The sequence below is a fragment of the Vulpes lagopus genome, chromosome 1 (genome assembly GCF_018345385.1).
Source record: "Vulpes lagopus strain Blue_001 chromosome 1, ASM1834538v1, whole genome shotgun sequence".
In the NCBI taxonomy this organism is placed as follows: domain Eukaryota; kingdom Metazoa; phylum Chordata; class Mammalia; order Carnivora; family Canidae; genus Vulpes; species Vulpes lagopus.
In genome coordinates, this window is record NC_054824.1 from 6,958,796 (window position 1) to 6,970,041 (window position 11,246).

The 11,246-nt window shown below is 36.0% G+C and overlaps 1 protein-coding gene across 4 annotated transcripts in view; it reads left to right on the plus strand.

Moving 5' to 3' along the window:
• The window catches only part of SESN1 (sestrin 1), a 100,949-nt gene extending 90,330 nt beyond the window's left edge, over positions 1 to 10,619 (plus strand). For all 4 annotated transcript variants that reach the window (XM_041750690.1, XM_041750705.1, XM_041750698.1 and 1 more), the window contains exons 6-10: positions 3,787 to 3,934; positions 5,095 to 5,207; positions 7,320 to 7,510; positions 8,781 to 8,925; positions 9,481 to 10,619. In XM_041750690.1, the coding sequence (XP_041606624.1) occupies positions 3,787 to 3,934; positions 5,095 to 5,207; positions 7,320 to 7,510; positions 8,781 to 8,925; positions 9,481 to 9,567 (684 nt within the window). In that variant the 3' untranslated portion in view covers positions 9,568 to 10,619. The remainder of the gene's footprint in view (positions 1 to 3,786; positions 3,935 to 5,094; positions 5,208 to 7,319; positions 7,511 to 8,780; positions 8,926 to 9,480) is intronic.
• Positions 10,620 to 11,246: the final 627 nt, after the last annotated feature.

An 11,246-nucleotide genomic window follows, 5' to 3' on the forward strand; every position in this document is an offset into this window, starting at 1 on the left:
GGGGAGGCTGAGACCATGCAACTTGGTGGGCTAGACTCCCTGATGCTGATCACATTCTTTTCCTTCCTTTTGCATAAAAGAAATCAGCCCTTACCTGGAAATTTCTTTTAAAATTCTTTCATCTTTAACTCGGCACAGATTCATTAAAAGTGAATGTAAATTTATTAAAATGTTTTCACTTCTATTCCTTCTCTGACTTTTTTATTTTCAAAATTTTGTAATTCCTTTAAAATAAATTAGAACAGGTTGAATTTGGGCAGCCCTGGTGACTCAGCGGTTTAGCGCAGCCTTCAGCCCAGGGCGTGACCCCGGCCGGGGTCCAGGGATCATGTCTCACATGGGGCTCCCTGCATGGAGCCTGCTTCTCCCTTTGCCTGTGTCTCTGCCTCTCCGTGTCTCTCTCATGAATAAATAAATAAAATATTTTTTAAAAAAACAACAGGTTGAACATTCTATAAGCAGGTTTTAATTTCCTAAATACAATGATTCAAAATTCCCTTTGTATTCTTTTGCTATAGCGATAGTGTACTTATGTTTCCAAAGAGAAATCACAGAAACAGCATCACAGTCTTCTGAATACTTAGCATAGATTTTCTCAGTTATATTATTCCTTTGAAACATATTTAAAGTTTGAATTACCTTTAATATATATATATTTGACTGTGGGCAAGTTATCTAAACTCCCTGAGCCTCTGTTCTTTCATGTCTAAATAAAGGTCAAACACATGATTATTTGAGGTTTAAATGAAAGGTCTCTAAAGTAAGGCCTAATACAGCTGGCATTTATCAGGTGCTAAATAAGAAGTACTATTTAAATATTAGGAGATTAGCATGTGAAGGGAAATCCTTTTCCCAGAGTTGATCACTGCTGTGCTGACAGAGTTCAAGACCATCAATTTCACCTTCTGTTGAGCTACCTGGATTAATGTTATAGGCCCATCTGTGGCCACTGATTGTTTATTAAAACAGGGTTATGAGATGGTCTAAGGGAGGGTATATATATCAGTTGCTAGGATGCTTGGAATTGGATTGTTGTCCTTCCTCACCTTTGATTTAGTACGAGGCTTAAGAAAATAGTGAGGTCAGGGAGTCTCACGGTGCCTTTGGAAGGGCCAGAACTTGCCCTAAATGTTCTTCAACCAAATAAGTATTTTGTTTATTAGTGCTTGAGAGAATTTGAGTGTGGGATGAGTTCAACTGCACAAAAGGAAAAGATATTTACCACTTTATATATATATATATATATTCCTTGTTTCATCATAGAAATTCCAAAACTTCTCCTTTGTGTGTTTGTGTGTGTGTGTAGAAAGGCAGGAGTGCTTTCCTGGACAATAGATGAATGAGCAGTAGCTTTAGTTTATATGTAGACATAGTTGGCACCATGTATGTATATACTCTGGACTACTTAGAAGTAGGTTTTTGAGTATGATGAGAAGTCAGACTGAGTTGTAATATATTTTGGGGAGTCAATTCACTATAAATTGTGACTGTAAACATTGTAAATGTTTTGTTAGTTTTCTCCTAATAAAATTTTTGGGGATCCCTGGGTGGCGCAGCGGTTTGGCGCCTGCCTTTGGCCCAGGGCGCAATCCTGGAGACCCGGGATCAAATCCCACATCGGGCTCCCGGTGCATGGAGCCTGCTTCTCCCTCTGCCTGTGTCTCTGCCTCTCTCTCTCTCTGTGACTATCATAAATAAAAATTAAAAAAATAATAAAAAAAATAAAATAAAATAAAATTTGGGGGGAAAAGGGTTAAAAAAAAAGTCTAAAGAAAAAGCACTTGACTATTTCTAGGTATCACTCTGTTACATGAGATAACAGTAAAATAGAAATTAGAAATTTTAAATTTCTCTAGTAAAATCCCCATTCTCAGGTATTGAGTTGGCTATTCTTAAAAAGGTTTACACCCTACACTGATGACACTTGTCAGTAGCTGATAGTTTATTCTTCAAGTACATTTTAGATATCTGACTCAGTTCTTCAGATACAAATGGTTAAAAAAAAATTCCTCAGACAGTATTAACATTTTAATATTAAATACCTTTTTTTTTTTTTTTTTTTAAGATTTACTTATGATAGACATAGAGAGGGAGAGGCAGAGACACAGGAGGAGGGAGAAGCAGGCTCCATGCCAGGAGCCCGACATGGGACTCGATCCCGGGACTCCAGGATCGCGCCCTGGCCAAAGGCAGGCGCTAAACCGCTGAGCCACCCAGGGATCCCCAATACCTTTTTTTTTTTTTTTTAACACTAACAGCTTTGAAAGTTTTTTCAAAGAGCAAAAGAAATATACTTTGTTTTCTTTTCCTCTTATTTCAGTGTAAATATATCAAGAATTATCTTTCCTTAGGAATACTTAAATATGGGCTATTTTAGAAGGAAGTAGATAAACAATATAATGGTAATGTGAGTTGACAGAAACCTTGATTATTTATTTTTTGTTAACCTTAGTTCATTCTTTTAAGCAACATAATCTTTTTCAGCCCTTTTTTATTTGGCTACCAGCTCTGTTTCAGGAGTGATTAAGGAGATGTATATACCAGAAGAATCTTCAGTACACCATAGAAGCACTTTCCATCACGAAGTTGTGAGAGAAAGTGCTTACTAGAGGGTATTTTGGTGTAACTGCTAAGATCGTATGAAAATATAAAGCACTAGTAGTCTAGACTATTTGTCTCTTAATATAGAATTATCTTGACGAGGCTTCTGCAACAAGTATTTTGCAAATATCTACTATGTGCCAAGTACTATGCTAGGTTCTGACCACATACTAGTAATAATTTACTAGTATATTAATATACCTAAATAATATACCTATAGTCCCCTGCCCTTATTAAGGGTCGGTCTGAGGGAGGCACGCATTAAACCAGTGTCCTGCAATAACAAGACAAACTATACTTGGTGCTCTGAATCAAAGAGCAGAGTGCTGTGTGAGAACATGGTGGCAGGGTTTAGGATGGGAGGATAGAACAGGAAAAGCATGTCAAGGGTGTAAGCCAAGTAGAGTGTAAGAGGAGGGGGAAGAGCATTTGTAGCCAAAGATATTTATAACGGGGTAAACTTTAGTTTTGTATTTGAACACTGAGACTTGAAATGGGAAGATAATTTACTATTTTTTACGATAAATTCCACAGTTTTGATCCTACTTTCATTGTAAGGATGCAGCAGTATAGAGAGGTATATACCATTTGGCTAGTGCAAGCCCACTTGGCCGGTATGCCTGTGTCAGACCTGTCACTACAGATGTCACTGCTGTAGTCATCCCAGCAAGTGACAGCTGCCAGTTTCATTTACAGAGGTCAGGTGGAGAATTCCAGCACTGTAAGGACACATTTCATTCTTAATTGGTAAACTAGAGATGATTACTATAATTTGAAGATAGACACATGTTAACGGTATGCCCAACGTGCCTAGCTGATGCAAAACCACTTTGTATCTTACTTAGTTGAGCAGTTCTGTTTTAAATTGACAACTAGTATTAAATTTTAATTCTTAAAACTTATTAATAGTAATGATATTACTAATTTTATAAAGTAAGAAGAATGTGTTCCTAAGATCATTTTTATTTCATTATCTGCATATCAATGTATGTGATAGGCCAAAATAATTCTATTTTTTATTCATTCATGTACATTAAAATCATAAGATCTATTTTTCCCATATTGTTAAGCCTGTCTCAAAAGAATTTGTATCTTTTTTTTTTTTTTTTAAGAATTTGTATCTTAAAAATGTTAAATGTCATCCTTTTTCTGACATATGAAACATTAATTGTATTTTCTCTTTAGGTAAGTGATTCCTTCTTTGAGGTCGAAGCCCTCATGGAAAAGATGAGGCAGTTACAGGAATGTCGAGATGAAGAAGAGGCAAGTCAGGAAGAGATGGCTTCACGTTTTGAAATAGAAAAAAGGGAGAGCATGTTTGTCTTCTCTTCAGGTAAAAAAAATCTTTACGTACTCAACAAAATTTCTATTACTTACCAAAAAAGAGCCCACTTTTTTATTTAAAGAATTTAAATTTTTAAAACATCAGTGCAAATATATTTTTCCTTTTAGAGATGCTATTATTGCATAGGTATTCCTACTTATAAATAAAGCAGGAAACCGAGAAGAGGATATAAATAGCACTAGACTAAAAGAGGACATTTGAGTTTTAGTACTAAAATCACTGCCAATAAACCTTGTGAATGTAAGTCACTTAACATATGAATGCTCTTTTTTCTCTTTAAAATTAGGAAATCGAGTTCATAAAGCCCTAAAATTGCTTTTCAGCTTTAAAATTCAATGATTTGTGCAAAGGAGCTATTTATTAGACAACTAACAACAAACTTGAATCCTTTATGTTTGGCCTTTATATACAGGCTATAGAATTTAATACATAAACCAGGTAATTTAAAGGAAAAAAAAGTTAAAGTGTCTCAAAATGTATTTTGATAACAGAGTGGGGATAAAGAATATATGTGTTAAAAGCACTAAATTTCCTAATAGCAAAGAAAAAATCAAATTCGTATAAATGAAGGTTGGATGTTCTCTTGTTTCTCCTTGATGAAAAGTTTTTGTTTCTATTTTCCTCAAACAAACATGAAAATAATCCAGAAAGGCTTAGAGCAGTTCAGGAAACATTATTAAAATTGATTCACCATTCCAGAATTGTTTCTAGGACCTTTGAGGTGTTAGAGAGATCACACTATATATTGTAGGACATTAATATTCAACCAGAAATAATCCAGGTGCTAAAGTATATAGATTATTTAATCACCATAAAAATTTTCCAAAAGAGTGTTCAACTTTGCGTACTTTTTTTTTTTTTAACTTTGCGTACTTTTAAGATAAAACTTAATATCCAAAATTGGAGTGGGGATATAGAGGACATATGAAAGAAAGGAATGCAAAGCATAGAAAATTCAACCATGAATACTTTTTATAACAGAATCTTACTACATTCCATTTACTGATAAGCTATTTCTCTGTGGTTTAAGACTGATTAGTTGGTATCAGAGAAAGGGTTATCCTATTTTTACTTGTTATAGGTAAAATGAATTTTAACTAGTATCCTGTTTTTTGAAAAGCTTTCAGTGGCTTTTTTAATTATTTCAGATGATGAAGAAGTCACACCAGCAAGAGATGTATCTCGTCACTTTGAGGATACTAGTTATGGCTATAAGGATTTCTCTAGACATGGGATGCACGTTCCAACATTTCGAGTTCAGGTAAAATTGCAATTTACTGTTGTGCACGTGACTGGTTAGGAAAAGTCCCCTGGATATGAGAATTCCAAAATGTTGCAGAAAGAAATAACTTCTCTATGTCAGGCAATTCCTTTAAGTATATTTATTGTTAAAGTTCAGAAACCAGTTGATCAGAAATCAAAACACATTCATCTGTAAAACTAAATCATAATGGTGGGTTAGGTTCCCAGATAGTGTGCTAAAACTCAAGTTCCTAATATATCTAAACAATGAATAATAGTAGCATGTATGTAGCATTGGTTTTTCTCCCCCTTTCCTCTTGAGCCCCACTGTTAAAGTGAGGCCCTGATACACACCAGGCCTTGAGTGACAAGAGAAATGTCTCCAGCATCTCAAGCATTATATGTATGTGAGTGGAGAGAAAGATGATGAAACAAATCAAAAGATGTACTTTATTCTTTTTAGGGAGAGTGAGTTCTTACAGATAGCATAGGAAATAAATAATGACAATTACAGTATCCTAATTTCCTTTAAAATATGTACTGAATGTTAATTGAGGCAAAGAGAATTTTTGAGGATTTTAAATTGAAAGCTTGAGAGGCTTCATATAGATGTTATTCCAAAATTACTAGCACTTCTTAGAGTAAATAAAATTAGTGAAGTAGGGAGTAGAATTATTGTTGGTAGACCCAGTTTCTTTAGCTTCCAAATCATTAACTGAAATACATAGTAAAACTTCATCAGTACAATTATGTATATATTGAGTCCATGGAAACTTAGGGACCCAGTGGTCCTCTAGGATACCAGTTATGGCTGTAGGATACCAGGCTCCTTCTTTTTTTGCTTGGTAGAAGGCACTATGCTAAAAGTTCTTTGCAAACACCTCTGGAGCAACAGTAGTTATGCTATCTTCTCTGGTTCCACATTAAAAGTTGAGAATCATCAATTAATTAGCAAATATTTATTCTGTGCTCTAAGCTTTGTAAGACTGCTTCCAGTCCAATCCATTAGTAGAAACATACTGCAGCCTAAGTGTATTTTTTTAAATAGTCTGTTCTATAAATATTTAATTTAGATAGGTAAATATTTAATTCACATGAGTTGATATTCCAACTCCTTCAATTATTGTGAGGGGCCAATGTTAAATAACTTCCCAGAAATATGAAAATTTGAGAACTGTAAGATTTTATTCTTGCTCAAGTGATAAAGATGTTTAAACGGACAAAAATTTTTTAAAAAACATAAAGGGACAAAAATTAGGCATAACTAACAGTTTTATAGATTACTTCTGCTTGATAGTGTAAGTGTGTCATGAAGTAGAATTGAAGAGATCATGTGGGCTGGAAATTTTATGGAGGAAGTTAGGATTTGACGAATTTTAATGGTCCAAAAGCATGGGCATTGTGTAAAGCAGAGGAGACTGTAGGCAATAATTGAGCTTATGTTGAGAGAGTGAAGGAAGGGATCATAAAGAAGTTGGCTGGGCTGCTGAGTCCTTCAAGCACAGAATTCCTGCTTCTGATTAGGGGGAAGCTAGTTGAAAATCGGTCAGGTTTGTAGATTTTGGAGACCAGAGTGATAACATATCAAAGAGGTGTTTCAGGAAAAATATTATGAGAGCGACATAGTAGTGTAGGGGCTTATTTTGCTTGAGATAGAAAGGAAGCAGGAAGATTTAATGTAGGAAAACTAATTAGGAAACTCAATTAATAGTCCTAAGAGAAAGGAGGTAGGTAGAAGGGAAAGGAATGAGTGGTGGTTGTGTTGAATTAAAAATTTACAAAATTTGAGGACCATCGGAATAGCTGCAGCAATGGAAAACGAGAGAGGACTCCCAAGATAGGTTGCCTCTGGATGTGGAATGAGGAGAGAGTGAAAGCTGAAAATGGGTGGCCTCTGTGTAAGAACAATTCCATTGGTTTTTAAACTCACTGAGTTACTAAAGCTTTGCATGCTGCAGTATAGAAACTGAAAACATCAGATTGCACTGCAAGTGAAGCTGGGAGCTCGGATGCACTAGAGAGGCAGTAGACTTCAGCGACCAGTAATCTCCCCATACAACAGAGCAGTAGACATAGAACTGTACTTGGCTACATTTTAATTATTTGCATTTGTTCTATTCTCTGTATTTAGGACTATTGCTGGGAAGACCATGGTTATTCTTTGGTAAATCGCCTTTATCCAGATGTGGGACAGTTGATTGATGAAAAATTTCACATTGCTTACAATCTTACTTATAACACAATGGCAATGCACAAAGATGTCGATACCTCAATGCTTAGACGGGCTATTTGGAACTATATTCACTGCATGTTTGGAATAAGGTTAGTCTCTTCTGTTTATAAAGAAATATTTTCCTTTGGGCTAAATTATTCAGGTGCTTGAAACACGCACACAGACAGACATATACAAATACTCAAGCTATTGGGGGAAGGGATGGTTTTATTTTTATGCTGCTTATGAATCAATTTATTGCAGCTTGGTTTATTTCCTCTCTCCTAGCTAGGCAGGAGGAAGAGTTAGGGACATTGGCAGGAGTTAAATGACAGATGCCTCCAGGGAAGGGGTGGGCAAGCAAGCTGTCCTAGAGCATAGATGAAAACTTCACCACCAAACACCTTTGGCATCATCTCCTATCTTCTTGGAACTTAGTACCCTTAAGTACCCCACTAGCGCCCTCCTAGCTGTTCTCATGCTACTCCTGAAGAGTACCTGCTCCCGTGATACTTCATCAAAACGTAAAACTTTCATGTCCTGTTAGGTATTGAGCCACATTATGTTAAATAGGCAATGCAACCATTATATATACACATACACAGCACCTTCTAACATACACACGAACTCCACCCTATAGGACCTTCTGATTATTTTAGCTGTAAAATCAGGGTTTCTCTTGCTATTCGTTTTATCAGTGATCAGACTACTGACTCGGCCTCCAGAATAGTAGTAGAGCCAGCTTGGGAAGCAAGAGCTTTTTTCCTTTTCCACTGAAAACCAAATAAGAGACTTCAGTGTCTGGCAATCCTAAAAACCATCAACCATCTCAGCTTAAAGCAGAATAGCCTATCCTGAGTAGACGCTGTGAGGCCATCTATAGATCATTCTTCCCTATGGAATAATCGTCTCCCATTCCCCCACTATTTTTTTCCCCATCTGATTCCAGAAACTCCTGGAAACCTGAGGGGGGAAAAAAGGGAAAAGGGTTAATTGTAGTCATTTTCATTTACACAAGTGGATTATGATCGATATATATGTATCATGCAATAGTAAATAGTTCGTCAAATTCTTAATTTCAGCAATACTCAAACTGTTTCCACAATTTCCTTAGTGTGTTTACTTCTTTATCTTTATGATTATAAATATATACTGTTGCTTGGGCACTAACAAATTTTCTCTTCATTTCCCTAACTTCTCTGTTTCTTATCCCTTTATATTCACTCATCCATCCCCAATTAAACATTGTAAAGCAGTTATTGTGGGGGACAGGTGCCTACACAGGGAAGAAGAATACAGCATTTATCATTAACGTCCATGCTTTCATAATAAAACAGACCATATGTTGAAAATATAGTAATTCTCATTTTCTCTTAACAGATATGATGACTATGACTATGGTGAAATTAACCAGCTATTGGATCGTAGCTTTAAAGTTTATATCAAAACTGTTGTTTGCACTCCCGAAAAAGTTACCAAAAGAATGTATGATAGCTTCTGGAGGCAGTTTAAGCACTCTGAGAAGGTATGTACCTATTGTGGTTTGCTCTTTAACTTAGTGATTCTCATTCTCCTCCTGATCTGTGGCCCTCAAATCCTTTTCCAACCCAGAGAAGAACATACCTGCACATCTGTCTGGTATCCCCTGGAAGGAACCTCATTATAATGCTAGAGTAAAAGAATAAAGACAGGTGGCTGGCCCCAGTTCAGAAGTGCTAGCATGGCTGTCACCGCTTGGGAGAAAGAAAACCATTTTGCAAGAGCTCTTCCTTCATTTTTCATTGTTTATAGATAGAAATGTCTGGTCTTTGAGCTATCGTTTTAAAATTGTTTAAATTATTAAATGAGGATTTCACAGGGGAAGTTGGTATTCTACTTAAAGCAATGTCTAGGTTTTCTGAAATATAACAAATATAAGCCCAACATCTATCCAAAAAGAATCTAGGATGACTTTCATTTTGAGACTAAGTCAAGATTTCTAAGTTACTCAGTGGCACACAGAAAATATACTTAGTTTGGGGGTTTATTAGATGCATTGAAAAACTGAGAATGCTTAAATAATGTTGTGTTTTATATTTAGGTTCATGTTAATCTGCTTCTTATAGAAGCTAGAATGCAAGCAGAACTCCTCTACGCTCTGAGAGCCATTACCCGCTATATGACCTGATGCCTTTCCTCCATTAGAGATGATGGAATGATCAGCAGATATAGTCTGCAAGGGGATGGTACTAAGCCCCAGGACCAATGGTAGATAAAAGAATTCAGAAATCCATTGTGCCATGATTTCTTTAGTTTTTGCTATGTTACTGTGGAAATACCACTGCTGGCACGAGCAGTGAACGCTTATTGGCAGCTTCAAGTGTAGAGCTGTGAAGAAGGGCTGCCGTTCACAGTATTTTGCTTTTTGACAGTACAAGATGCTGTACAACTGTTTTAATACAGCAAATAGTAACTCTCCAAATCCTGTTGCTTTTATGTTAAATAAGATAACAAGAATTGGAGCATGCAAAGAATGGGACTTGGATAATGATATAAGCTTTTTATACATAAAGAATTTTAGATCTTGGTGCTGCTATTTCTGCTGGTGGAATGAATAGAGTGGCTGTTCCAGTTAAGCTATTAGTAATAAAAGTGAACACTGCTACTATCTGAGCCTACATACATAATTCGTGTGGTTTCGAATTAAACTTGCATATGTGTTAATTTTTTTGCATCTAAAAAAAGCATAGAATTACTACAGCTCGGCAAAGACCATGTCGATGGTAACAGTTCATTTTTTTCATTGGATGAATTAAATTACAGTGGCATTCTTAAAGATTTTCCTCAAAAAGCAATCTTAAATGAAAGTGTATGAATTATAAGAAAAGCTAGCTATCTTTTGATGTGCTGTTTCCCAAGATCTCTGACACTGGAGGGCAGCTGTCTTGTGCAGTATTTTGTTTCCAGCACTGACATTGTGGGAAATGTTGCTGTAGACTGCTGCGCAGTCCCAGGTGCGTTCTGTCCCTGCCCACCTCATGGCCCCCACTTTAATAAAGCTGGAAGATATTTTTAGTCAGGTTATCAAATTTGATTTACAAAAATGCTAATAACTTTGAAATGCGAAAAGATTTGAAAAAAAATATATTAAGTATACTTTGTATTCTGGAAGCGTGAATTGCTTTTGAAGTCTGTCAGTATTATTGGTATTTTTCAATAAAGAATCATTTTTTTCTCCAATTTTATTTGCTGTCTCAATCTCTTAAAAAGTCATGACTTCAGAGGTACCATTACTTTTATTAGCCCGGTAGATTCACACTCAACACCCTTTTAAAGGTTACAAAGAAGAGTGGACCTTCTTGATCTTATCTAAGACCATTTTATGACCTCATGCCATGTTCCTTTTGAACTGAGAGGTTTTAGAGTTCAAATAATTATTAGAAACGAGGGACACCTGGCAGGCTAAGGCCTGCAAATAATTGGTCTATAAACCTGTTGAATCTTGCCAAGTAGGATAGTTCATACAGGTTAATACCGAATGTAAACTAAAATTCGAATTGTTGGGGTGCTTGGGTGGCTCAGTTGATTAAACCTCTGACTTCAGCTCAGGTCATGATCTCAGGGTCCTGGGATCAAGCCCCTCCTTGGGGTCTTGGCAGGGAATCTGCTTCTGCTTCTCCCTCTGCCCTTTTCCTGCTTTATTTATTTTAATAAATAAAATTTTAAATACAATTCTCATTTCTTTAAATTATTTAGGCTGTAATTTTTCGAAAAGGAGGCACCAGTGTTATTCTATTACTGTATAGTTTTCTTAACCAAAATTTGGTAAATTTCACTAGTCTACCTTCCATTTTGTTTAGATTTCTA